Below are 26844 nucleotides of genomic sequence, written 5' to 3'. Positions count from 1 at the left end.
CCCCCACCCCCCACTCCGGCTTCGGCCCCGCCCCCGGCCCAGCGTGCCGTGCGCGGCGGCGTCGCGCCAGCGTCCTGGGGCGGGACTTCCGGCGGCGCCTGCGAGCGATTTCCGTCCGCGCGCGAGGGTGGTCCGGCCGGCCTCCGGGACATGAAGGTGAGCCCCGCGGCGGCCGGCTGGGGTGGCGTCCGCGCCCCGCGTCTCGGCGCCCGCTCCTCCTCCTCGCACGGCCTCAGTTCCGCGCCGCGAAGTGGGCGCGCCGGGGGCGCGGGGGAGCGCGGGTGTGAGAGAGTGGGTGTGGGGGGATAGGTGTGAGGGGTGGGAGTGAGCGTGTGGATGGGTGTGAGAGCCGGTGCGAGTGTGAGGGGTGGGTGTGGGGGGGGTGAGAGCAGGTGTGAGCGGGTGGGGGGGCGTGAGTGTGGGCCAGGAGTGAGACGGCAGGTGTGAGCGGGTGTGTGAGCGAGTGGAGGTGTGAGATTTGGGCACGAGGGCGTGAGAGTAAGGGCCCGAGTTGGAGGCAGCGAGTGTGACCAGCACGCTCGGTGTGGCTGAGGTGGGGGACACCGAGGGTGGCGGCCGCCCCGTCCCCGGAGCGCGGGCCAGGTGTCCCTGTGCGGGTTGGGTTGGGGCGCACTTGGCTGGACCCCTCTTCGCTCAGCCCGGTGTCTTGGAAGCTGTAGACTTTCCACGCAGGAGGTGGCTCGTGGACGGTGGGCTGGTGGCAGAACTGGACCTCGAGCCACGGGTGGGGTCCTGTGTCCGTAGCTCTGTTGAGTTAGGGTGGCACGGTGGCCACGCGCCATGTACTCTTCATCTCTGAGCGCCATGAACCCCAGTTCCTGTGTCCGAGACCCCGACGCGGAGCACGTGGTCCATAGATGTCAATAGATGTCACCAGGGCTGTGGTCGTCCCACCGCGGCCTTCGCTCCCCAGAGCGTGCTCGCCCTCGCCCTCACCCTCGCCCAGGAATGCGGTTGGCTCCACGGCTGGTGTGGCCGTGACCTGCCCCGGGGAACAGCAGCACTCTGTAAGCCAGCAAGTTGGCTCGTGGTCCGGCCACGTGTAGATCACGCCCCCCGGGGCGCCACCAGTCCGCGGTTCTCAAACTGCACACCACTGAATAGCGAGAGCAACTTGATGGTAAAATCAATTTTTTTTTTCATGTTTGTTTATTCTGAGAGAGACCGAGCACAAGCAGGGGGAGGGGCAGAGAGAGAATCCCAACCACGTTCCACGCTGTCAGCGCAGAGCTCGCCACGGGGCTCGATCTCATGAATCCTGAGACCACGACGTGAGCCGAGATCAAGTGTTGGACACGTGACTGACTGAGCCACCCAGGCGCCCCTAAATCTCCGTTTCTTAAAAATGAAATAGAGGGATTGTGCATGCGCCACGGAGCAGGGTTAGCTCTGATGAGCGGCTTCCCCCGGTGCACACGTGCACCAGGCCGCGGCCGACTCTTACCCTGGGTCTCAAAAACCACCTGAAAGTCACTGCTGTGATTCGCCGTCGTTTGGTCAACATGCTGCTGACAGTCCTCCCAGAGCTCGGAGCCCCTGGAATAGTGGGGCTGTCGGTTGTTAGCACAGATCTGAGACCCCTGCCTCCCAAGGGCCCTGTGGGCGACCCAGACATGAAGGGGTCGCTACGCACCGCACCCTGTGGGACCCGCACCTCCCAGAGATCGTTGGTGTGTGTGTGGAAGAAACACCGACGCAAGGGGGCGCAGGCGTGGGGTAGGGTGGCCGGGCCCACGCTGCACAGCAGGGGGCCGGGCGTTGCTGCCGCTTGAGCCCCCCGCGTGTCACGGTAGCTCACGCTGTGTCCCCAGCGCTCGTGAGCAGCCTGCTCGCGTTGCCGCCAGGATGGTGTGGCAGTGCCAGTTCAGGCCTTGAGCTCAGTGTGGCTCCCCTTCCACTTTCCCCTCCGCTGTGCACAGAGGCTGGCGGGGTCCGTCGTCCTTCCCCAGACTGGCCCCATCTCCACCCTTTCCTCAGGTCAGGGGCCGGGCAAGTCACTGGCCGAAGGGTCTCTGGGTGGGTGGGCAGCAGGCGGGGTGGCAGGCCGTGGACAGAGGGCGAGAAGGCCTCTGGGGCACACCCTGGGCCACTGTGGATTGCTTGAGGACCACCCTCCCGCTTGGTTTCTCATCCCCTTCCATCCTCAGCGACCCAGACCTCTATCCTGGAGCTGAGAAGGAGCCTGAGGTCATGGAGCAGACCCAGAGGGGCTGGGGTCAAAAATGGGGGGCCTCCCCCCCACTCCCTGTGGCTCGGCCAGCAGGTACAGGCGTCCCTGCATGCGTAGAACCCACCCCAGCTCTGCAGCCCCTTGTGCAAGGCCTGTGTTCTGGAAGCACATTGGTTCAGGTTCCTTTCTGGCCTCATGGTGGCTGGGCTTCCTAGCCCCAGCCCCTCCTAGCCTGGTGGCCGTAGTCTCAGCCTGACTGGATCAGTATTGTCCACCCGCCCCTGCTCTGACTGAGGGAGCCCAAGTCCGAGCTGTTGTCACCAGAAGGGAGGGCGGCAGGAGCTGTTGTCCTTGATGATTCTGATACCACAAAGTCACCCAGCAGAGGGGCTGCTGGGGAGGGGTTGGGAGGGGGCAGAGGATGGCAGTCTGACCTGGTCTTTGTCTCCCTCCCCATAGCCCCTTCAGAGCTGCCCCTGTTGCACCTCTGCACGGCTTTGTCCCTTCTGTCCTGCGAAGCCCTTGGGCCAGCTGTCTGTGCCTCCCTGCCTCGTGGGGAGGGACCTCCAGGGCTCCTCACCCCAGGCCACCCCAGGTGGCCCCACGCAGGTATGCTGTAGGTGTATCAGGTGCCACAGTGTAGAAACCTGCCCAGGGAAGTGACAGTCCAAAGTTGTGCTGCTGTGCTGCTCTGTGAAGCAGGGAGGAGGGCTTTGGAGGGGTAGAAACAGGCTCCTGGCCAGGAGGTCAACGGGGTGGAGGGGATCAAGGGGTGAGTGCTGCAGAGGGCCTGACTTTGCCAGCTCCTGACAGGGCACGCCCTGCCTGGCTAGAGCTCTGGTGACCCCAGGGATGCCCATAGTCAGAGGGAGAGGCCACGTGCCTGCCTGCTGGGCAGGAAGCTGGGCTGGTTCCCCAGGACCTGCTGGGTCTCCTCTGGCTCTGCCACCAAGTGGCTCCTTAGCTGGTCTGGAAGGGGCTGTCTCTCAACCAGCACACTTAACACCTGCACACCTTAAAGCCTCGGGAAAGACCCCAGCCAGTCTGGGCCCGCCTGGTACTCCACTGCCATGAAGTAGAATTGCGGGGGGCTGGGAGTGGGGGCAGAACCCAAAAGTGAACTGCACAGCTCCTGAAAGTCCAGTGCAGGAAAGCCAAAAAGTAGCAGCTGACGCCAAAATCAGAATGATCAGCAGTCCGAATAGCCTGCTCACTTACCTTCTAGCGTCCCCTTTCGTACTTTCTGTATGGTGTGTACGTAACCTTATTTTTGAGAGAGGTGCAGAGCCCGATGTGGAACTCGATCCCAGTGCCATGAGATCATGACCTGAGCCAAAATTGTCAGATGCTTAATGGGCTGAGCCACCCAGGCACCCGATACACAGGAATTTTTCAGTAAAGATGGGATTGTGGTGTGTGTGTGTGTGTGTGTTTACATTTTGTAGCATTTGCACCAACAGTGCATTGCAAGCCTCACAGCGTCTGTCGGTATTCTCATGTAGGGAAATGTGTGTTACCATTTAAACAGAGTGGCAGTGAACCTTCTCGTGCATTTTTCACATAAGTGGGGAAGTCCCTCAAAGTGTAATTTGTAACAGGAAACACATGTTGGAAAGTGTATTTACAACCAGATTGTCATCCAAAAAGATTTTTGCAACTTGAATTCCCAGGAAGAGCTTGGGAGAATTGCTGCTGCCCAGGTTACGCCATTAGCTTCATTCTCTTTAGGCCTCCCCGACACTGAGTGTCTGTTCCCTTGATTGCTTGTGAAGCTGAGGTGCTGTTTCTCAGGCTTAGGGCACCTCTGTATTACAGGGTATCTCTGCGTATTGCAGGGCATCTCTAGGTACTACAGGGCACCTCTGGGTATTACAGGATATCTTTGGGTATTACAGGGCACCTCTGCATATTACAGAGCACCTCTAGGTATTACAGGGCATCTCTGAGAATTACAAGGTATCTCTGGGTATTACAGGGCACCTCTGGGTGTTACAAAGTATCTCTGGGTATTACAGAGTATCTCCGTATATATTACAGGGCACCTCTGGATCTGTCAGGGTATCTCTGTATTACAGGGCACCTCTGAGAATTACAAGGTATCTCTGGGTATTACAGGGCACCTCTGTGTATTACAGGGTACCTCGGTATTACAAGGCACCTCTGGGTATTACAGGGCACCTCTGCATATTACCGGGCACCTCTAGGTATTACAGGGCATCTCTGAAAATTACAAGGTATCTCTGGGTATTACAGGGCACCTCTGGGTATTACAAAGTATCTCTGGGTATTGCAGAGTATCTCCATATATTACAGGGCACCTCTGGGTACTACAGGGCACCTCTGAGAATTACAAGTTATCTCTGGGTATTACAGGGCACCTCTGTGTATTACAGGGTACCTCGGTATTACAAGGCACCTCTGGGTATTACAGGACACCTCTGCATATTACAGGGCACCTCTAGGTATTACAGGGCATCTCTGAGAATTACAAGGTATCTCTGGGTATTACAGGGCACCTCTGGGTGTTACAAAGTATCTCTGGGTATTGCAGAGTATCTCCGTATATTACAGGGCACCTCTGGATCTGTCAGGGTATCTCTGTATTACAGGGCACCTCTGGGTATTACAAGGTATCTCTGGGTATTACAGGGCACCTCTGGGTGTTACAAAGTATCTCTGGGTATTGCAGAGTATCTCCGTGCATTACAGGGCACCTCTGGATCTGTCAGGGTATCTCTGTATTACAGGGCACCTCTGGGTATTACAAGGTATCTCTGGGTATTACAGGGCACCTCTGGGTGTTACAAAGTATCTCTGGGTATTGCAGAGTATCTCCGTGTATTACAGGGCACCTCTGGATCTGTCAGGGTATCTCTGTATTACAGGGCACCTCTGGGTATTACAAGGTATCTCTGGGTATTACAGGGCACCTCTGGGTGTTACAAAGTATCTCTGGGTATTGCAGAGTATCTCCGTGCATTACAGGGCACCTCTGGATCTGTCAGGGTATCTCTGTATTACAGGGCACCTCTGGGTATTACAAGGTATCTCTGGGTATTACAGGGCACCTCTGGGTGTTACAAAGTATCTCTGGGTATTGCAGAGTATCTCCATATATTACAGGGCACCTCTGGATCTGTCAGGGTATCTCTGTATTACAGGGCACCTCTGCGTATTACAGAGTATTTAGCGTACTTACTACAGGGCATCTCTGGGTGTTGCGGGGTGTCTTGTCTATTATAAGGCATCTCTGTAGTACAGGGTATTTTTGTATTTTGGGGTATGTATAATATGGGGTACTTCTATATTATGGGATTTTTATTACAAGATATCTGTATTAGAGTATTTCTATTCTGGGGTATTCCTTTTTACAGGGTGTCTTTACGATAGGACGTATGTATGAGGTACCTGCGTATTATAGAGTTAGGGGTTTTTGTGCATTAGGACATACGAATGTATCTCTTCATTTTCCTTTTATAATGGGGTGTTTATTGGAGTGTCGTTGACTTATAAGAGCTCTTTGTTTGTTATGGGTAGATAATGGGTAGAAATGTGTTGTGAAGTATATTCTAATTTTTTTTTTCTGGTTTATTGCTTTAAATTTCTTTTTTGTTTCCTAAATGAAAGTGTCACATTTTTTTTCCTTAAAATTCATCCATTTATTTTGGAAAAAGAGAGAGTGCAAGTGGGGGAAGGGGCAGAGAGAAGGAGAGACAGAATTCCAAGCAGGCTCCACACTGTCGGCACAGAGCCTGATGCAGGGCTTGAACTCACAAACTGACTGTGAGATCATGACCTGAACTGAGATCAAGAATCAGACGCCCAACTGACTGAGCCACCCAGGTGCTCTGAACGTGTCACATTTTGACGTAATGAATCTGTTGGCATTTTCTTTCCTAACCTCCATCATTGCGGATACGCTTGGAAAAGCCTTCTCCGCCCCGAGTTACATATTTTCTTCTAGTCCTTTCTGTGGTTCTTATTTTACGCTTAACCCTTCCAGTAGCCCAATTTCTTTGGGTTGGTGGAGGGCAGTCACCATTTTCCTGGATGGCTGAGGCGACGGGGAAGGCTGACTAGCAGTAGGGAGGCCCCTTTCTGGGGCACCTGAGAGGGACGAGGGGCGCAGCAGTGCGGGAAGCTGGGTAGGCCACTGGGGCTGCCCAGGGTAGGGCTCTGCCCTGAGGCCAGTGCCTGGCCCAGTGCCACGAGGACCCAGGCCCCGTTGGATGCTCCATTTGACAGAGGGGGCACCCCACTGCTGGTGGTCATGTGGTCTGCTCTCTCTGCAGCCCCCTGGGCCCCGAGATCGGACTGCACTGTGACACTGCCACCATGAGGGCTCTCCTCAGCACACTCTGGCTCGCTCTGGCCTGCAGCTCTGTTCATACTACTCTGTCCAAGTCAGATGCCAAGAAGGCCGCCTCAAAGACACTGCTGGAGAAGGTAAGCGTGGTTAGGGGCTGGCCCTCCGTGCCTTCTTCCTGCCCACGGGAGCCATGCGCCAAGGCCTGTGATGGGGCGGTCTGTGAGCCAGGATGCTGGGGCCTTGGCCTTCTTGGCAGCTGGCCAGCGCTGCCAGGGGCTCTGGCCGGATGGCCTGGGAGGGAGGGAGCGGCTTCTGGTGCTGGGGCTGAGGGTGTGCCCACCTCCCCCACCGGCCCAAATTTCAGCCCTCACCCGTCCTCTGCTTTTTCCCGTGCCTGCGCTCTCTCGTCTTGCCTGGCGCAGTTCTGTGATGTTCACAGCGGTCGAACGGATCGGACATGAGATGCACTGTGCCCTTGCGCCATTTTTCTGGGATAGGAGAGTGAGCCTCCAAGGGTGGGCCTGTGTGGTGGGCTCTGGTCAGCGGCACCATGTTGACCCCAGGACGTGGTGCCTGGCTCGGGAGAAGACCGCTGCTGCTGCTCAGGGCCCCGTGTCCTGCCTGACGACAGACCCTGACCACCTTCTCCCGTCGCTTTTGTTTCAGACCCAGTTTTCAGAGAAGCCGGTCCAAGACCGGGGTCTGGTGGTGACGGACCTTAGGGCTGAGGATGTGGTTCTGGAGCATCGTAGCTACTGCTCACCTAAGGCCCGGGAGAGGCACTTTGCTGGGGACGTCCTGGGCTACGTCACTCCAGTAAGCCAGGCCCTGGGGTGGATGGGGAGGTCCCGAGGGCGAGGCGGCCACTGGGGTCTTTGTCCTCACCTCCCTGGGCTACCGCCGTGCAGGTGCAGCGGGAGAGAGGCCTCCCGAAGAAGTGAGAGTCATGCCGAGGGTTTTCTGGGACTTGTCCTGCACAGCACAGGCGGTTCTGTGGTGTCCCATTGCAGAGGTGTCTCACGGGCCCTCTGTCCCCAGCTGCAAGCCTGTTCACCTGTTCTCCATTTTCTGCCAGTGGAACAGCCATGGCTATGATGTTGCAAAGGTCTTCGGGGGCAAATTCACGCAGATCTCGCCCGTGTGGCTGCAGCTTAAGCGGCGCGGTCGAGAGATGTTCGAAGTCACAGGCCTTCACGACGTGGACCAAGGTTCTCACGTTGCTGCCCATCTGTGCTCGTCCTGAGGGCCCACAAGGGTGTGAGTGCCCGTCTGTGTGTGCGAGCACGAGGATGTGATTCTGTGTGTCTGGAAGTGCGTGTGGAGCTGAGTGTGTGTGTCAGTGTGACAACTGTCTGGCATCGGCCACAACCTTGCTCCCCTCGGCAGTTTGTACACCAGTCCAGGGAGGAGGTGTCTGGGAGGGCGTGGCTGTCGAGACAGCCACGGCAGCCGCTTCCGTGAGCATGCACCCGAATTCCCTTAACTGTCCCCCTTTCGGGTTTGGAGAGAGGGTGCGTTAGCTACTTGTGGAGATCTGAGCCCCGAAGCCGCTCTTCGATGCTGGGAGGGCAGTGCCCGAGGACACACTGGGTAGCACTGGGACTGGGGCCTCAGGCCCCCCTCAGCTCCGAGAAACAGTCCCAGCCCCCTTGGAGGCCACTTTTCCCCAGATGGGGCCGATGCCACGATGTCCCCCCTACTGGCCCAGGGGTCTGACCCGTCCTGACTGCTCTGCATAGGGAGGAGGGGGGGAAGGGGGGGGCAGGAGTGGGAGGAGGAGGGGGCTGGACCCGCAGATTCTCTCCTGGTTCTGCCTTTCTGCACCCCCGTCGCATGGGGCCCGGCGTTTTCTTCCTTGGGGGTGGGCTGGGTCTTCATGCGGGCAAGGGGCTGTGTCCCTGCACCGACTGTCCTCTCCCTGTCCCACAGGGTGGATGCGGGCAGTCAGGAAACAGGCCAAGGGCTTACGTATAGGTAAGTCTGGTGGGCCTGGGTTGGCGGGGCTCCCGGCCCTTCAGCCACACACCGTGTGTGTCCCTGGCAGGACTAGACAGAATGACATCAGCCCCACCCGTCCTGGAGCATGCAGCTGGCCAGGGTGTTCCCAGAGTGCAGATGGGACTAGCAGGGTGTGGGGATTGGAGCAAAGGAGCAGGTGATGGCCGAGCAGGAGGAGCCATGGCAGGGGTGGGGGGGGGGTTCCGATGGGGAGGACGGTACAGCAAGAGCCAGGCAGCGAGTTGCTGAAGGAGCTGGGGGTCCGGGCACTCGGGGACGTGGGGGGTGAGGGGGAAGAGGTCAGTACCACCTACCGCCCCCCTCCCCCCACCAGGCCTTGTGGGTGCCTAGCCGTGTGCTCACTCTGCTCTGATGGCCAAGGGTCGCTCTGGGGGCAGGGCCAAGCACAGAAGGGTCACCATCTGTGTGCGGGTCTGTCCCCCAAGTGCCCCGACTCCTATTCGAGGACTGGACTCACGAGGACTTTGGGAGTGTCTTGGACAGCGAGGACGAGGTAGAGGAGCTGGGCAAGACCATCGTCCAGGTGGCCAAGGTGAGGCCGGCTGCCCTGGTCTTCGCCTTGACCACAGACGTCCCCTGGGGTGAGGCCTGCTGCCCTGGTCTTCGCCTGGGCCAGGAAGGCTTCCCTCGGGTGACGGCCAGCTGCCCTCCTGGGAGGGCGCCCGCCCTGCTGGTTCTTCAGGTCCCCAGGGTTGGGGTTGGGGAGGAGGCGTGTGAGGGGACAAGACACGTGAGCACCTGGCCCCTCTGCTCCTGGCTCCTATGGGGACCCCCACATTGCCTCCTTCTAAGAGGGGCTTCTGGGCCTGCCGTGACCTCACTGCATGGGTGCTGGTGGCTGGCTCCGCGTTGCCTTCCCACCCGTCCCCACCAGCGTCATCGGACCCGCATTCACCTGCCCTGTGCCTTTTCAGAGCCAGCACTTTGACGGCTTCGTGGTGGAGGTCTGGAGCCAGCTGCTGAGCCAAAAGCACACGTGAGTGGGCTCTGTCCTCTCCTGGCCCCCAAGTGTCCTGGAGGGAGGACTGAGGGAGGGCCATCATAGGGGGACAGGGACAGCACCTCAAGAACAGCCAGGGACCAGCGTCTGGCTCTGACCGTGCTGCTCTGAGGGCCCGGACGCCTGTGTGGGTGGTAAAGGCCACGTGATCGACGTCACCCAAGAGCACCCTATGGGAAGATGGGGGCCTGGGCGGTGACACCAGCCCAGATGCCTCTGCTGAGCCCCACAAACCCTTCCTGGGGACAAGGAAAAGCGGTCAGCCGGGCAGCGGAGTCATCTGGGAGGAAAGCCGGCTGCCCAGGCCCACAGACACTGCCTGCGCGCCTCACAGGGGCACCCGAGTGACCGGGGAGTGGTGCAGTGTCTCCTGCGGCAGCCACTGCCTGCCTCTGTCGGGGATGTGGGGGCAGAGCGGTGGGGAGGCCTGTGTGGTGCTGGGGGCGGCAGAGGCTGGCATCCGGCCACCGGCAGTTCCGAAAGCGGCCTCCCCCCACTTCCCCGCCTGAAGGAGTCCCAGCTCAAAGCCTGAGCCCCCCCGCCCTTGCTTCCCCAGCAGCGAACACTGGGCTAGGGCTCCCCGCAAGGCGTCCCCCCTCCTGTCCTGCGGCCGCAGTCCCTTCTCTGCCCACTCAGAGATGGTGTCCCCAAGCCGGTCTCTGGTCTCCACGTGCAGGGGGAGGGCGTGTTGTTGGCTCTGGCCTGTGTCTGGGGCTCCCTGCCCAGCTTTGCAGCAGCGGGCCTGTCCGGGCAGCTGTGACTCCCACCCCACTTGGGTGCAAGCCCCTAGCCCTGGGAGGGCCCTGAGGCCCAGTTTGTGCAGGACGACGCATGGAGACGACAAGAGCTGAGTCGAGTGACTTGCTGTGTTTATCGGGAGCTGGCACAGGGCCAGCGTATCAGGGGCTCTGGCTGTTGGCAGACGCCCCACCCGCCCCCAACACACACCTCTCCTCCCAAGGATCTGTTGTGATCTTTGCAGGGCAGAGGCCCTACCAAGGTGACCTTCCATCACCTTCTGATTCAGCTTCTCACCAGACAGCTGCATTCTGCCTGGGCTCGCAGCACGGGGAGGGGGTTTACCTGAGGCACAGCCAGGATGTAGCAGGCATGTGATGAGGGGGCGGTTGGCAGGGCAGGCAGGGGGCCAGGTGGAGTAGGGCAGAGAGGAGCCAGTCTGGCAGATGGCTGTGGGCACGTTGCTACCTGGGAGCCGTCTCCCAGGATGGAATGGGCCTGGCTGTGGCGAGGCATGATGGGAACATTTCATGAGGCCGTCCCCACCTGTCACCCTCGTTGGGGCTTCTGACTAGGCGTCCAAGGGCACTGTTTCCTTCTGCAAAGGTCAGCCTGGAAAGGCCATTGTGGCAGATGCTCTGGGGCACATGGCTTGTGTATGATGGGGACAGTGGCAGAGCAGCTCCGTGACACCCGTGTCCCACAGAAGTCCTGTGGGGAAGAGCAAGTGACCTGAGCCAGTAGAGCAGGCAGGGATGATGCCCAGACCTAGCAAGTGGCCAGGTCCCCTCCATGCATACCCAGGGTGTGGCAGGCCTGTTCCCCAGCACAGGGGTGACTGTAGGTTCCCAGTTGGTGGGTGCTGCCCCAGAGGCACGAGACCACCCTCTCCGTCCCACAAAGATGCAGCCCCGGGGCCATCCAGAAAGCCAGGAGAGCAAGTGACAGTGATTGTGCTTCAATGTGACAGCTGTTGGCAGAGCTGATGGAAGCATGTGCTCCCCAGGGGTGAGCCTGACCACAGCCCAAGTTGCCTCCTTCTGGGAGAGTCACCATGGTAGCAGGGATCACCTCCACTGAGCCCGGTCTGGCGGTCAGTGACCACCCGTTCCCGTCAAGACCACCAGGGCCATGCTGGTGGGGCCTGGAGGTGGGCACTGGGCGCCATGCCCTGGCCACACGGGGGGCCGGTGAAAGTGAGAGTGCCCCGGACCCTCTGGGGGGAGGGCTCGCTGTGCTCTCACAGTGTTGGCAGGGCCAGGCCAGAGTGAACGCCCAGAGCATGGGGCCATCCCAGAACCTGTCGGTGACATGAGGGGGACTGGGGTGCCTGACAGACGCTTCCAGGTGATGCTTGGAGCTGCGCTAGTCTCCGTTCCACTGGGCATCCCTGCTGTGACTCTAGGGGCTGGAGGAGCCCATGGCACCGCCTCCCTCCCTGTCGCCCATCTGGTGGCCCACTCCCTGCTGAGACATGTCCAGGCACAAGTGGAGAGTGCCACATGACACCTACCCACAGGTGCTCCTCCTGTGTGTCCCAGGACTGGAGGTGCATCCCTGCCTGGGACAGACGGCTGTGTCTTCCAGGCTGAGGGTGGCCACGTGAGGGGGCTGGGCTCCCCCCTCAGCACAAGACCTGGTTGGTGGAGCTGCCCTCAGTGTTCCGGTCCTGAGTGTTTGATGGCCTGGGCTGACCCAGCCACCAGCAGGTCACCCCCTGGCCAGACGGTGTGTCTGGGAGATGTGATGGGGTGCTGCCCAGACAGCCCTTTATTCCTCATGTCATTCTCAGGGTGATCCTGGGCACAGAAGGCCAGGGATCAGCCCGCTTCGGGTGGAAGGTGACCCCCACGGGGCCTGCTGGGCTGCCCTGGTGCTCGAGTGTGTGAAGTGCACAGGGCCTCTGGTGCCCATGACGGGGCTCCTGCCCTGTAGCGGGTCTGGGTCAAACCCGTTGACTTCCTGTTCTTGAGCTCCTGGTTCTTTGCAGGGGCCTCATCCACATGCTCACCCACCTGGCTGAAGCCCTGCACCAGGCCCGGCTGCTGGCCATCCTGGTCATCCCGCCGGCCGTCACTCCCGGGTAAGTGCCATGCTCGCTGTGGCCGGGGACCCAGGTCAACCCCCTGGGCACGCGCTACCCTTTTCCCAAATGTTGGAAGGTTCTGGAAGTTCCTGATTTGAAGGGCTGCATCTTATAGATACTCCCATTGTCAGGTGTAGTCTTGCCACAGTGTAGAGCTTTAGGACGAGTCCACACCTGCTGTGCCCTTGAGAGGTCAGGGCTGTGGTCACAGCACCTTCCCAAAGCCTGACTGTTCCCCCTTCCCAGCCCAATAGGGCAACCCTTCTGGAACCTAGGGAACAGGGAGGTGGAGCCGCCCAGGCCCTAGTTTTTGGGACCATGGCCCCTCTGCCCAGGGTATTACCCAGTGCTGGGCACCAGAGAGGCTCCAGATCTATGGTGAGGACTGAGGGCAGACCCAGGGTCAAATGGCAGGGCCTTGTTGGGGAGGGGACCACAAAGGCCCAGGCGGGACCAACAGGGGCCTCTGTCTGGCCTTTGCCAGCCCAGCCCTTCAGCCCACAGGTACCCACTGGGCTCCCACCTGCTGCCCTGGAAGGAAGCAGCTGGCCCACCCAGCTGTTGAGCGGGAGCAGCACGGGTGGGCCTCTGGGGCCTGTGACGTCCCGCCATGGTTCACAGGCTGACGGGCTCGTAGAAGTGCCAGTTGACGCTCATCCGGAGTCTGCGGGTCACTCCAGCAACTGAGACAGATGTTCCCTGGGGGCAGGCCTGCCTGGCCTTCATGCCCCCTGGCAGCCAACGCATGCCACCCGAGGCCTGGGCACGTGGTTTAGGGCTGTGGTACCCCATGCCCTTTGCATCTCCTGGGCGTCAGTCTGCCATCTGAGTTTCCCCCCGACACTTTCAGGGTCCTTGGTCCATCAGGGTGGGCTGCAGTGGGCGTGAGGTTCACACCTGTGTCCCCAGGCCCCACTGTGGGTGGGGAGGGTCCCACAGGCCGGCATCTCCCTCACGGAGCAGGGAGGGTAGTGCTCAGCCCAGGAGGGAGCCCAGCCAGAGCCCCACCTGTCTGTCCTTCCTCCCACACGCAGAGTGTGTGTGCATGTTTGTGAATATGTGGGGGCTGCACGTGTGTCATGGGGCGGCCCCGGGGTGGGCTCTTGGGACTCTGAGGCTGGAGCTGGACCTGGGGCTGGAAGAGGAGCTCGTGCCCTGGGAAGGCCGAGTGGCAGACTCTCTAGAGCCTGTGGGCATGGCTATAGGTGCTTGGTGCCCATTTCCTGGGTCTCCCAGTTTCTGTGGGTGGTTTGGGGGTGGGAGGTACTTGGCCGGGTGGAGACCCTGTTGTCCTCTGGGCTCAGGAGCCATCTGTGGGATGGGTGCAGGAGATGCTATCGGCGAAGGTAAGCTCCTAGAGGCTGGGGGCATCTTAGGCTAAGAGCAGGTGCTACCCAGTCCTGCAGCGCCCCTACCCCCCCACCCCTCCCCAGAGCCTGGCAGTGTCTGACGCATGTGTGGCGCAGGGTCTCAGAGGGTGTGCTGGACTGTGGGAAGGTAAAGGGGCTGGAGCCCCCTGAGGGGCCACCCCGGGCCTGGCTTTCCCGCTGGTGCCCTCTGTGCCCAGGCATCTTACTCTTACCTTACCTGGGCTCCTGGCACCTAGGCAGAAAGTGCGTGACCGGCCCCTCATCCTGCAGCCACCGTGAGAGGACAGTGGCAGCTGAGGGGGGCCCTCCCAGAGGGAGGGACCGTGGCCAGCACTGAGGGTGGGGGGTTCTGGGCGCTGATGGGCTCACGGGCTATGCTGTCCCAGCTGTGAGCCAGCCCAGCCTTTCCCCCCGAGGCTCCGGCTGGCGGTGCCCCACAGGAGCTCGTCCATCTTGTTGGCGTTTACCCCACACGCTCGCAGATGGCCGCCCTAACGGACAAGCCCAGTGCCTCTTGGCATTCTCGACAGAGGACTGGCTGCAGCCCACAGAACAGCAGCTCCCGGAGGGAGTCTGCGGTGCCTTTTTCCTGCTGTGGGCCATGTCTGGGACTGTTGGCTCAGGTAGCCATGTTGACCTTGAGCCCTGCCCTCAAGGTCACAGCCTTGCCTCCAGCAGACCTGGTACTCTGGAACTTTTCGTCAGCCTCACGTGCAGGTGGAGACACCAGCTCCGGGTGGAGGAAGAGCCACAGGGCTGAGTAGGCGACAGGCAGGCAGGGGCTGGGTGACCGGGCCCGTGGAGGGGGCAGGCGTGCGTGCTCCAACAGCAAGAATGTGGACGGTGACCCCGCCTTCCACACGTCACCAGTTAGGTGCCCCATCAGGGCTACTATGGGGGCAGCTCTGTGGCTGGTGTTCAGGGGCTGGGCAGCGTGGCTGGTGGCGGGAGCCAGTGGCCATTCACAGAGCCTGCACCGACCCCAGGGAGGGTCAGCCTGGGGAGGGCTGGTCAGGGGGAGGACTTGAGGTTGACCGCTGGTAGGTGGCTGATTTGTGGTGTCTAGGGGAAGATACCAGCAGGGGAGGGAGGTGGAGGGTCAAGCTACTTGCACAGGGCCATGGGGGGTTTGAGAACTGGGGAGATAGGACAGGACCCTTTCTGGAGAAGAGACCACTTGGCCCCATGAGAGGTGGGGGTGACTGCAGCAATGGGGCTCAGCCCCCGACATGGCAGCCAGTCAGGGTGATGAAGGAGGGAGGTGTCCACCACGTGGGGGTGAAGCGGGAGGGAATGAGGGACAGAGGGTTGGGAGTCCTGGGGGAGGGACAAGGCCCTAGAGGCACACAGAAGGGAGCTGCCAGGAAGAAGGTTGAGCAGAAGATAGACCCCCAGGTGGGACAGTGGGCCACCCCCCATCCAGGCCAGTGATGTCAGTGTCCAGGAGAAACTGTCTAGAGGCGCACTGCATGTCCGCCATCTGGCAGCCTTGAGAGGGAGGCCAGGGCCGCACGAGGTTTGCTGGGCCCACCCCTCATCTGCAGTGCCCTCCTGCCTCGTTGCTGGCAGCTGTGGGGTCTCAGCCTTCCAGAAAGGAGGAATGCCCACGCTGGGAAGAAAGTGATTTGGGAACAAGCGTCTGCAGACCAGGGCCGTCCCAGGAGGGTGTGGGAGTCCAGCTTGTGGCAGGCGACCATATGGAGGACCAGCCCGGAAGAGCTAGATAACCCAGGAAGGGTATGGTGGGCACAGGGGAGGGCAGGCTGTGGATGGACTCCATGAAGCTTCTAGAAACCACCCCTGACAGGGCAGCCACTGGAATTAGCAAAGGAGGAGAGGCTCAAGGAGTCAGTCTGCTCTAGACCTCAGCAGTCCTCCCTAAACTGTGCACTTCTTAGGGCAGAGTATTGAAAACCTATAGCTCCCTGTCCCCCGTGGCTTGTCATCAGGAGTGTCTGCTCCGAGCAGTGGCGGGCACAAAAGCGGGTCTGGTAGGGCCTTCTCCCAGCTCACTTCTCTGGGCCTCATGCCCGCCTGGGTCCTGCCGCAAGCTGGCCTTCCCTGCACACCTGGGTGGGTCCCCTCTCCCAGTGGAGCAGGGAAGGTGCCAGGCCCCCCAGAAGCCCCTTGGGTACTGCAGCAACTGAGACATGGGCCTAAGGGGTGCACCCCCTGCTGGACCATGCCACAGCAGCCCACAGCCCTGCTTTCCCTCCTGAGCCACTGAATCCAGAAATGGCAGGACCTAGGTGTCCATGGGTCCTTAAGTGAATGTCCTACCTTGAGACAGGTGAGCCTTTGAAATGGGAAGCGTTTTCCTAAAGCTGATGCACCCACTGTTCTTGTGGTGCTCCAGGCCAAGGCCCGAAGGGTACACGATATATTCACATGGCTGCCCATGGCCTGTCTTCTTTTGGTGGGACCTGGCATCTTCTGGTCCACTTCGGGGGCCTGTCCCAAGTGTGGCCATTGGGGAGCATGGCTGTTGTTGCCCAGCAAAGTATTTGTCTCCAGGTGCATCCCATGGTGCCCCTTTGTGTCTGGTGCTCATCAGAGTCGGGACTGTGAGGCCATCGTCCGCTGGCTCTGCTTCTCTTCAGGTCCTGCAGGTGCCCTGTGTCTCTGGGGGGCCTGGGCCTGGCGTCCTAGCTGCTCCCCCCAAAGGCAACTGGAGAAGCTTTGCTCTGGGCTGGAGTGGGGCGGCCTTCAGACAGGGTCCTGTGGAAGGGATGACCATCACTGAGGTCCCTGCAGACACGCTTGACCAGGGTTTTGGGGGTGCAGGCTGAGAAGGGGGGGTCCTGTCTCAGGTGGAGAGTCCTCCTGGGGATGCTGCAGTCTCCAGCATTGCTGTGGGCACAGCCGTGGGCTAGACGATGGACCACCTGGGCTCTCGGCTTACTTGGGGCACCCACGCCCACCGGTGGGAATGGGGCTGTCCCGGAGCTGGGCTGATCTCGTGGCGCCCTTGGATGCGTGGCATGGAGGGCGGGGACAGAGAGAGAAATGAGCCTTTGCTTGACCTTCGACATTGGGCTCGACCTGCTGATCTTCCCGGCCCACCCCTGCTCTGGGAATGTGGCCCTGACTGCTGTGGGCGCTGTCCTATAACTGAGTGACAAGTTACCTTGCAGGGAAAGTGACTGCCCCCCTCCCAGGGTATAGGGTGGAAGCAGCATGGTCTGGGAGCTCTCCCTTCTCTCCCCCCCCCCCCCCCCACAGGCAGCTGGCTCTGTCCTCAGTTGGACTCAGGTGTCAGCTGGGCTGTGAGAGGTGGGCAGTGGCAGCCATGCTTCTCTCTGCAGGACTGACCAGCTGGGCATGTTCACTCACAAGGAGTTCGAGCAGCTGGCCCCCGTGCTGGATGGCTTCAGCCTTATGACCTATGACTACCCCACAGCGCAGCAGTGAGTGTGGGCACCAAGGGACCCCGTGAGCTCCATGGCTTGGCGCAGAGGTGCTTGCCTCCTCTGGGGCCTGGACGCTGGACACTCAGAGGGACAAGGCCTGGCTTCCTGCCGGCGTGCTTGGGGCCGTGCCGCCGTCAGCTCTTGGCTCCAGGGTCACAGAGGACCCGAAGCCCACAATTGCCCCTGCATTGGGCAGCCTTCACGTTTTGGGGGCCTGTGAGAGAGGGCAGTGGGCAGCCCTCACGGGACCACCGTCCTGGGTTGTCCACCTGTGCCAGCACAGTGGCCGCTGGCACCGGACCCTCCTTATTGCCAAGAAGTTGCTCCCGTGGGCGGGGGTCACTGCCTCGAAGGGAGCCTCGGGTGCAGACATGTCACGGTGCTGCCCACTGCCGTTTCTGTCCCCCGTGGAGGCCCCGGGCGTAGCAGATGCCGGCACGGGTCCAGCTGGAAGCCACTGTGGGAGGCCTGCTGTCTGCTACCCTCCTTCCCATCCTGCCCCTGCCTGACACCTCTGCCTGCTGCTGAATCCCTCTCCCCTCTCACCCCTGCAGGCCCGGTCCCAATGCACCGTTGTCTTGGGTTCGAGCCTGCGTCCAGGTCCTGGACCCCAAGTCCAAGTGGCGGAGCAAGATCCTCCTGGGGCTCAACCTCTACGGCATGGACTACGCAGCCTCCAGGGATGCCCGTGAGCCTGTCGTCGGAACCAGGTGAGCCCAGGGCTCCCCACTACGTGGGTGACCTCCGGTGCTGTCCTGCACCCCTGACCCTCATTCCGGTGGGTCTGTGTGTCTCCTGGAGGTGGTGGCTTAGAGCAAGGGAGAAGGCCTGGGGCAGTCTGACCCCACACGCCTGGTGCCTGTAGGCGGAGCCTCTGAGCCTGTTGGTTTGGGGGCCCCATCCCAGCACCACGGCTGGGACCCCCGCCTTGAGATCACCCCCCGTCCGTGGGCACGCAGACCACCTCCCGACAGCGAGGGGCACGTGGGCCTGGCCTGAGAGGCGCTCATACACATCCGCACTTGCACTTGGCATCGTCTGCTGCCCGACAGCCCCCGAGGTCTCTTGCCTTTCGAGTCCGTTGGTATCAAAGTTGTTTTTCTTAGTGGTGTTTTTTTGTTTTTCTTTTTAACTTCATTTATTTTGAGAGAAAGAGAGGGCGTGAGCAGGGGAGGGGTAGAGAAAGAGTCCCAGGCAGGCCCCGCGGTGTCAGCACAGAGCCCGACGGAGGGCTCCAACCCATAACCTGAGCCGAAATTAAGAGTCAGATGCTTAACTGACTGTCACCCAGGTGCCCTGGCTGGTATCGAATTCTTTTCAGCTTTGTTTTGCGTTGGTTTTCTGGAAGATACTGTTGCTAGGGGTGTGGTTCTAAGCTGTCCTGTCCAGCCAGACTGCCCCCGCCACGCCCGGTGGGATTTGATTATCACGCGCTTTCCTGGGGTTTTATGTGTTTTGCACTTGGTTTTCATTGAGCTTTTGGGACCTGTGTATTTGTACTTTTCGTGAAATTTGGAAAATTCTTGGCTGGTTTCTTCAAATGTTTTTTTCTGTCCCTTTGTCTTCTTTTTCGGGCCCTCAAGCATGGGTGAGGTCACTTGATTTGTCTCCTGCCCCCGATACCCGTTTTGTTTTCCCTTTTGTGGGATGTTTGTCGGCCTTGTCAGGGGTGCTGACTGGTGTCTCTGTCGCGCCTTCCGTGGTGTTGCAGCCTGTGCTTCCCCGTCACATCCTGAAGTTCACACTGGGTTTTCCGCGTGTCCTGCACTTTGCACGTGTGGGCTGGGCTGTGACAGTCGCACTCCGAGGCAGGCCCGTCCTGGGTCCGCTCAGCTGGTGGCTCTCCTTCCCAGGCTCCCGACTGGCCCAAGCTCTGCAGACTGGGGCCCCTAGGTGGGACGCCAGACATTGTGAATTTTGCCTTGTTGGGCGCTGGGCGCCTTGGCGCTGAATCTTCTCAATCTTTGTTCGGGTGCCAGGGAACCGTGTGAGCCGGCCATGGAGAGCGGGTCCAGACGCTGTGACCTGGGTGCACGCCTGTTGCAGCCTGCTGTCCTTGCAGGGGGGGTCTCTGTGGGTCACCAGTTGGGCTGCCACCATCAGGCACACGGCCTGTCAGGCAAGGTGGGGCGGGGGGTGGGCTGCCGTCCGTGGCTGCTCCCGTCGCTGTGACTCGGTGGAGGGACGGGGGCTGCCTGGTTGGCCCTTGACTGCACTCGTGGGTTTGAAGGGGCTGCTCCCAGTCACTTGCCCAGCGGGCTGGGGGGCTTCTGTTTCCTCTAGGCCCCTCCTGCTCTGTGGGCTGGGCCTCCAGGACAAGGAACAGTGCCCATGAGGACCCAAAGCCACCCCTCACCTCAGCTGTCCCTCCACGGCCCCTCCACGAACCCCGAGATCAGCCACGCTTGGAAGTGGTCACCCTGGCCAGGACCGTGTCCTCTGGGTACACAGCTGGTGCTGGGGTCTGTGCTGCCCACGCCTGTCCTGGCCCCTGGCATTGGGCACATTCTGTGTCCCTAAACCTGGATCTGCCCCTCTCTGCTGAGAAGGGCCTTGGGAAGTGGTGTGGACACGGTGTGGATGTGGCGTGAATGGCAGGAGCTGGGGAGAGAAGGCCGAGGAGCAGCTCCCCGGCTCCGGGAGGGCTGCTGTGGTGCCTGGCCAATCGCTGGGGCGTTGCCCCATCTCCCAACAGCAGAGTGGGCTTCTCGGCACCCGGCCACCCCTCCCTGAGAGCTCCCCCTTCCTGTCTATCTGTTCTTCTGGTCGGGTCCCCTAATGCACTTCTCTGACATGGGATTGCTGAGAAAATTCCAGAAGCATTGCTGGTGTCTCCGCTCTTCCCCACAGCCTTGACCGGGTGCCTGGCCCAAGGAGGCAGTGGGCAGAGCCCCATCCAGAGCTCGGGCTCCCAGCACCGGGCCCCAGGATTCCAGGGAGCTGCCGACCGGTCAGCCAGGGGTAGGAGGATGAACCCCCTGCTGCTGAGGGAGGCATCATGCAGGGCCCCCACGCCCCCACCCGCCTCTGCTCCAGCCTCGGGCTCCGCTGGCCCAGGCCTGTGGGGGGCAGGGGACTTAGCCTTGCGGTGCCGCTCAGCCACCTGTGCTGCCGTGCGCACACCACACGTGGGGCTTGAACCTCAGATGGTCACCGTCCCCCAGTCCTGGAGGCCGGAGCCCCAGGTCCAGGTGTGGGCCGGGCCGGGGCCTCCAGAGGCCTCTCTCCTTGGGTGTGGATGGCTGTCCTCTCCCAGTGTCCTCACGGGGTCAAACCTCTGCTCGTGTCTGTGTCCTGATCCCCACTTCTCCTAAAGATCCCCGTCACCTGGGATCAGGGCCCACCCCGATGACCCCGTATTACCTCAATCGCCTACGTAAAGTCTCCATCTTCATGTACAGTCATATTCTGGGGTGCTGGGGGTCAGGACCCCAACATAGGAATCTGGGGGACACTGTTCATCTCTGTCCCCACCTGAAGGGTGGAGAGTTACTGTTTATTCACTAAACTTTGGCCCTGCAGCACGATGGCAGGTGGAGTGTCAGGCTTGTTAACCCCGCATACACGGCCCAGGGGTGTGAGTGCTCACCCCCCTCCCCTGCCTCGCCTCCCAGGATCCCGCGAGCAGACAGCAGCTCCAGCCCCCAGCTTCCGCTCAGCAGGGCCACGGCTTACACACCTCACAGGCCCTACCTGGTGGGTTTGCCCCACAGAGAGGGGCTAAGGGGCCTCACAGAATGAGAGGCCTGTGGCAAGCAGAGAGGGTCAGTGCCACAGCCTCCGGGCACCAGGCGCTGCCTCGCCTGGGGACTTGGAGCAGAGGAGGGGTCGAGTCTGCTTCCGGGGAGGGCCATAGTGGAGGGCTGCCCCAGGGTCCCCTGCACGGACCCGGCTGTGTTCTTCTCCACCCCAGGCCCCTTCCTGCCGAGCTGTAGAATGGGGCCCGGCTTGGTGCCCTGAGACCCGGCAAGAGACTCTGCCATCCTGATGGTGGCTCCTGGGACTCTCCTTATCCCCCGGGCCACCTCAGGCTGCGGGTCAAAGGGCCTCAGGGCACAGGCTCCCCAGGGCAGAGAGAGCTGCTGTTCTAAGGAGGGAGCCTCGGCCCCAGACAAGGTGGGGGAGGGGCAGGCACGCAGCCCTCACGAGGCCACTCCCCACAGGCCCCCCAACGCGGCCAGACTCAGCGATGGGGGACCTTTGCCAAAGCGGGGTCTCAAGCGGAGCACGATTCCCGGTGCAGCACCTTCCCTGGGGTTCACGTCACAGGGAGCTGGCCCCGTGGAGGACTTGCAGGGCTGAGGGGGATCAGGAGGGCCACCCCCTCCAGGAGAGGGGAGCCCAGCCTGGAGAGGGGTCACCTCCCCTACAGGCCAGTCCCAGGGTGAGAGCTGCAGTCCAGGAAGGAAGTCGTAGAATGACAGCAGCTCCTGCTGCAAACGGAGGACACACCCAGATGGGGCGATGGACGCTGGCCCCAATGTGGTGTGAGCCTTCTCCCCACACCCGGCAGAGGCCCCCCTGCCCCCAAGTGCCCCCGACCCCTGCAACACCAACAGGGACGCCAACAGTGAAGCACCCCTTGGGCCCCCGTGGGGGTCCTCTGCCCACAGCCTGACTCTTGCGGGCAGTCCTCCTGGCCTTCAGGGAAGGAAGGCCTGACACACATGCCCCTCATCAGGTCTCTCTGATCCAGCGAGCCAGACGGAAGAGCTCAGCTGGCTCTACACTGATGCCTTTGTTTGCGGGGGGAGGGGAGGGCTCAGGAGCAGCACCCTAGAAATGCAGTTCACCAGGATGCCACCCTGGCCAGTCCCCCCCCCCCCACTCCCCCGCTCCCCCGCGAAACCTGCTGCGGCAGGCCCTGCTCCCCATGCAGGTGACATCGGGCCAGGTGTAGGCCGCCGGTGAGCCCCACGGTCACTCAGGCTCTCTCCAGCTTTGGCGCTGACGGAAGCCCCTGCAGCCTGCTCCAGGATTACGTGCCCTCCCTGTCTTGGCCGCTCCGGCACGGAGACCTGGCCCTTTGTGGCAGGTGTCCTCCGCCTCTTCCAGGGCAGTGGGGGATCGGCCGCCTCACCATCTGCTCGGCCTCAGACAGAGCCAGGACCCCGTGGTGGGGCAGGAGGCCAGCCCCCTCAGGCCCGGCGTGTGGTCTCCCGGCCTCTGCCAGCCAGGCTAGTGTTCTGTGCCCGCCAAAGGGACCTCAGGGGGCCCCAGTCTGCAGTGGCTGTTGCTTCACATCCTGAGTTTCCCTCCCTCCCAACTCACTAGTCTCTGTTGGCCATCCCTGGGCCACACGTGGGCCTTGTCCTGGCCGTGTCCAGGCTCCTCTGTATGGCCTGCTCACTCCCTAACTTCAGGGAGTTTGGGCAGCTGTGAAACGCCCCAGGAGGTAGCACGAGTCTAGGTGCTCGTCTGCGGGTCCCCGTGCCTGCAAAGCCCCTCTCCTGAGAGGCTGTCCTGCTTCCTTGGCAGGCCCAGCCTGGCCCCACAAGATACCCGGCACCAATCCACATGGGCCCCTGTTATGTACCTTCCGGGCCGGCAATCCCCACCCTGCTGGGCCATCTCCTGCCCCTGCCTGGGCATCCCCAGCTGGAGCACAGCCAGCTGGGTCCGGAAAGGGCGGGTCATGCTTGGAAGTCTCTTTGAGAGCCAGGGTGCCAGGGGCTCGGGGAAGGATGCTTCCCAGTGAGGCCAGTCCCCGTGACCTGCCAGCCGCAGACGACGGTGCTGGGCACCCAGATCCCCCCAGTTGAGGACAGCAGGTCTGTGTGAGGCCCTGTGGGCAGGGAGCTGTCGGGGAACCTCGTGGGGATGCCTGCTCCGTGGGTGTCACTGTCCTGTGCCTGGTCTCCCTTCGGCGGCCTCCCTGGGTGGCTTCTCACGGCCGCCTTCCTGTGGCTCTGTGCCTTCTCTCTGTCTTCGCGCCTTGGTCTGTATCTTCCTTTCCTTCTGCTAGGTCCTGCCTCCGGGCGCCCTGGTCTTGTGTCTCAGCCCTGGCCTCCTTGTGTGCCCTGCTTGGCTTTAGAGTTGCCTTTGTCCCTGCTTGGCTCCCCAGGGGTCTTCTGCTGTGGGCCTGTCTCACTTTGGAGGTTTTCCTCCAGGCCTAGCCCATGAAAGGCAGCTGGGGAGGAGCCCTGCTGCCTGTGGGTGGGGCCTGCAGGCGAGGGTCCTCGTGTCACCCACAGAGGAGCGGCTCATGGCACGGGCCTGCGTCAGGGAGACCCTACCCCGTCCACATCTAGCCCGAGAAGACGCAGCAAGGGCCCAGCCCCAGTGACATAGCTGCCGGGGCAGTGGGGGCGGGGGCAGCTCGGGGGACTCTGGCGGCAGTGGGCAGTGGGAACAGTAACAAGGAGAGGCCACTGGGCACGTGGGTCCCCCTCTGTGTGTTTATCAGGCCCCCTTGCCAATGGGAGGTCGGGTCTGGGCTGGCAGGGACCCCTCCCAAGGCTGGGGTGTGGGCGGGTCCGGCACGAGTGGGTGGCTTAGACTCGGTCCAGCCCGTCCTGTGCCTCTGGTCTCGTGGGGCAGGGCTCCTGCACTGAGTGCAGGGAGACCTCAGGTCCCACCGGTGAAGGTGAGAAGCCACATGCCAGTTTCCTTTGGGGTGGGAGGCACCCCCCTCCCTCTGTGGTGGTCCCGCACACGTGCACCCTCATTGCCATTTCCGTCGGACCCTTTCTCTGAGCCACTGCTGGTTGGTCTCCATGGGTGTCCCTGTCCCCCCCCCGCCCCGCTCCCCCATAAGGCCCAGGAATGTCCTCATCCTGGTGAGGAATGTTCTCTCCCTGACGTTCCTGGAACCCTCAGGCTAGGTCTTGTACCTTTTTTTTGGGGGGGGGGTGGTTTCCACACTCCATAAACTTGCCGTTTCAGAGGGTGGGTGCCGGGGCGTTTGTCTCAAAATTGTGCAGCCAGCACCTCAAATTCCACGCTTTCCTCCCCCAAAAAGCACCCTTGGGCCCTCTTGGCAGTACCCCCCACCCCCACCCCAGCGACCCCAGTCTGCGTTCTGTCTGCGGGCTCGCCTGGTCTGGGCGGTTCTTGCAACCAGAGCCGTGCGGTGTGCGGCTGAGGGCTCACTTGGGTCAGTTTGGGGAAATGCTGCCGCCCTCACTTTTGAAGTATTTCCCCGCTTGCTTCTCTCTCTGGCTCCCACCTCCTCGTTTGCCTCCTCTCCCTCTCAGACCCTCCCCTCCCAGCTCTGGTCTGTGCCCAACTGTGCCCTCCCCAGGGTTTGCTCCCCACTGGCCTCTCTGTGTCCCTGGGGCTGCACTAAGGTGAGCACGGGGTCCTGTGTGCCCCCAATCATGTCACCTAGAGGGGAGCGACCCCAGCCTCCGTGCCCTCCACCCCCCAGCCAGGGCCCATCCTGCAGCATCTGCCCACTACCCTGGCTTGGGACCCTGGGGACTCAGGGGCAGCCTGGGTCAAATGCCCTGTCCTTTACCCCCCACACACACACCCTCCCGTCTGGCCCTGCGTGCTCTGCCCTGCACGTCCTGGATTCTCACAGAGACCTCAGACCAAAAATTGCAAATAATGTGAGCGAACCGAGAACCTTGTTTTAATTAAGGGTAATCCGCTAATGTTAGGTGGTTGGACTTGCAAGGCGCCCCCCTTGCCAGCAGGTACCCGTCCCCTCCTGTCCGGCACTTGTCTGCCAAGGGGCACTCATGAACCCGCTACTGGGAGGCCCGGCCCTCCTGGCCCCACAGTACCTTGGGAAGTCACCTGTCCTCTGCATGCGTCTAGGGGGCCGGGGGGCGCAGTCTCAAGCCCCTGGCTCCTGGTAGTCAGAAAGGACTGCTGTGGGTGTGAGGCAGCCCTGTCCATGGCAAGAAAGGCAACGCTGGGGCAGCCTGGCCTCCGGAAGGGCACGGAAACCACTGCCCCTGCCTGCTGGTCCCAGAGAGCTGGGCTGGGGACCTCCGGGGACTGTCCCCAGGCCCGCTCTTCCTCAGAGGCCTGTGGTTTGACCTGAATGCCCCGCACACTTCCTGTGGCGCTCAGGACAGTCGCGTGCCTGGTCTGCTCCGTGTACCTTACAGAGGCCACACCCTGAGTGCAGGTGCCCTCACTCTGTCCACTTGGACATTCATGGTGCAGATGTCACAGCAAGAGGCCTGGTCAGGACACCCAGCCCCTTGGTGCAGTCTCTCTCCCACCTGCACAGCCCAGAGCAGTGAGCTCACAGGCTCCTGAGATCGGAGCCATCTGTCGCGTCTCTGACCGTCCCCCACCCCTAGTGCACATTCACGGGGGGGCAGTGTCCCGTGCCCCATCCTGTGTTCCTGTACTTGTGTCCGGGGCACACGTGTGGTCCTCGCCCGACTGTGACAGCCTCAGCCACCGTGACCCTCCCGGTGTCAGGCTGTCTCGAGGACTCCCACACCTGTGCCCGGTTCCCTGCAGGTACATCCAGATGCTGAAGGACCACAGGCCCCGGATCATGTGGGACAGCCAGGCAGCAGAACACTTCTTCGAGTACAAGAAGTGAGTGTCCGGAGGAGGCCCTAGGTGAGGGCTGTGCATGCCCAGGCTGGCCAAGGGCCCCAGGGCCTTGCGCTCGACCCCTGCCCCCGAGGGCTGATCCGGCCCAAGGAGCGGACCCGTGGGGCAGCGTTTCCAGCAGGACCTGAGGCTTCTGCTGACAGGGAGGAGCACCCCACACTTCCACGTTGGGTGGGGTTGGGAGAAGCTGAGGTGGGCAGAGGCAGAAGGCTCATCCTTTTGCAGAAGCCGCGGAGGGAGGCACATCGTCTTCTACCCAACTCTGAAGGTACTCACGGGCCCGCCTTTGTGCTGGGGGTGGGGGCGCAGGTACCACACCCCTCCCCCCACAGTGACCCTTACCCTCGGTGAGCAGCGGAGGTCAGCTCGGGGCCTGACCTGCTACTCCCTGGCGGCCGGGGTGGGGGGCTGCCAGGGGGTGAGAGGTGGGGCTGACGCTTCCCGGGGCCTGCAGTCTGTGCAGGTGCGGCTGGAGCTGGCCAGGGAGCTGGGCGTCGGAGTGTCCATGTGGGAGCTGGGCCAGGGCCTGGATTACTTCTACGACCTGCTCTAGGCCTGGCTCCAAGCGGACGTGTGCTTTCCTGAGCAGTGGAGTGACCAGTTGATAAGCAAAATACAGACTCTTCTTTTCTGTTCAGTTTCTGCTGTGGTCCTCGAGCGGTGGTAGAGGGGGCCCGGGACCCAGGCCTCGTGAGCGATGTGGGGAGGGGTAGTGGGGGGGGCGGTGCCTGAGAACCCAGGCCCCTCCCACCCAGCCCTCACTGCTGCCGGTCCGTTGGCCAGGTTGGGGCAGGACCAGGAGGCCCTCTCACGTGTGGACCCCAGGCCCCTGGTAGGACCTAGCGTCAGCCCAGGGCTGCACAGAGGGGCCTTGGCCTCTCACCGCCCGTGCTGGCTCAGTCCGCTTACCAAGCTGCACACGGCAAGGGTGTAGGCGTCGCTGTAGAAAGCTGGGCTCAGAAAGGTTCTTCCTGTCCCCAGAGGCCCTGGACCCCACGGGGGCAACAGAAAGACCCCTGGGAGCCCTCTGGCACCCATGGGCCGTGTGATCAGTTTCCACTCACAGGGTAACCTGGCTCCCAGTATGAAACATCAGGAGAAATGCTGGGATTGCCGGTAGCCAAAGACTCTGCCCCCCGGCCCCCCAGCCAGAAGGGCTGCTCACGCCTCCTCCCCGGTAATTAACCTTCGTAGGCTC

General features: G+C 61.6%; 1 protein-coding gene across 3 annotated transcripts; it reads left to right on the top strand.

Moving 5' to 3' along the window:
• Positions 1 to 26283, top strand: CHID1 (chitinase domain containing 1). Of its 3 annotated transcripts, XM_086676538.1 has the most exons (14): positions 91 to 156; positions 2651 to 2800; positions 6484 to 6637; positions 7167 to 7316; positions 7576 to 7708; positions 8430 to 8474; positions 8945 to 9051; positions 9434 to 9495; positions 12248 to 12340; positions 17019 to 17120; positions 17678 to 17833; positions 25548 to 25628; positions 25872 to 25914; positions 26101 to 26283. In XM_086676538.1, the coding sequence occupies exons 3-14, from the start codon at positions 6527 to 6529 to the stop codon at positions 26197 to 26199; spliced, it is 1182 nt and encodes a 393-aa protein (XP_086532664.1). In that variant the 5' UTR covers positions 91 to 156; positions 2651 to 2800; positions 6484 to 6526; the 3' UTR covers positions 26200 to 26283. The 3 variants fall into 3 exon arrangements, with proteins under 3 accessions (XP_086532663.1, XP_086532664.1, XP_086532665.1); XM_086676537.1 differs by lacking the exon at positions 2651 to 2800 and having other exon boundaries at positions 1 to 156; XM_086676539.1 differs by lacking the exons at positions 91 to 156; positions 2651 to 2800 and having other exon boundaries at positions 6496 to 6637; positions 7576 to 7757.
• The last annotated feature ends 561 nt before the right edge of the window (positions 26284 to 26844 follow it).

This window comes from Puma concolor, chromosome D1 (genome assembly GCF_028749965.1).
Source record: "Puma concolor isolate L17-30 chromosome D1, mPumCon1.1.hap2, whole genome shotgun sequence".
NCBI classification, from domain to species: domain Eukaryota; kingdom Metazoa; phylum Chordata; class Mammalia; order Carnivora; family Felidae; genus Puma; species Puma concolor.
Note: the sequence above shows the minus strand (reverse complement) of the source record. Positions and strands in the feature narration are given on the sequence as shown.

What these genes read in the sequence shown, in the direction of transcription:
- CHID1 (XM_086676537.1), top strand. Translation starts at nt 6,527, where the DNA reads ATGAGGGCTCTCCTCAGCACACTCTGGCTCGCTCTGGCCTGCAGCTCT. An exon ending in TCCTGGGCTACGTCACTCCA is followed by an intron (nt 7,317 to 7,575) that starts GTAAGCCAGGCC and finishes ATTTTCTGCCAG; the next exon opens with TGGAACAGCCATGGCTATGA. An exon ending in CTGCTGAGCCAAAAGCACAC is followed by an intron (nt 9,496 to 12,247) that starts GTGAGTGGGCTC and finishes GGTTCTTTGCAG; the next exon opens with GGGCCTCATCCACATGCTCA.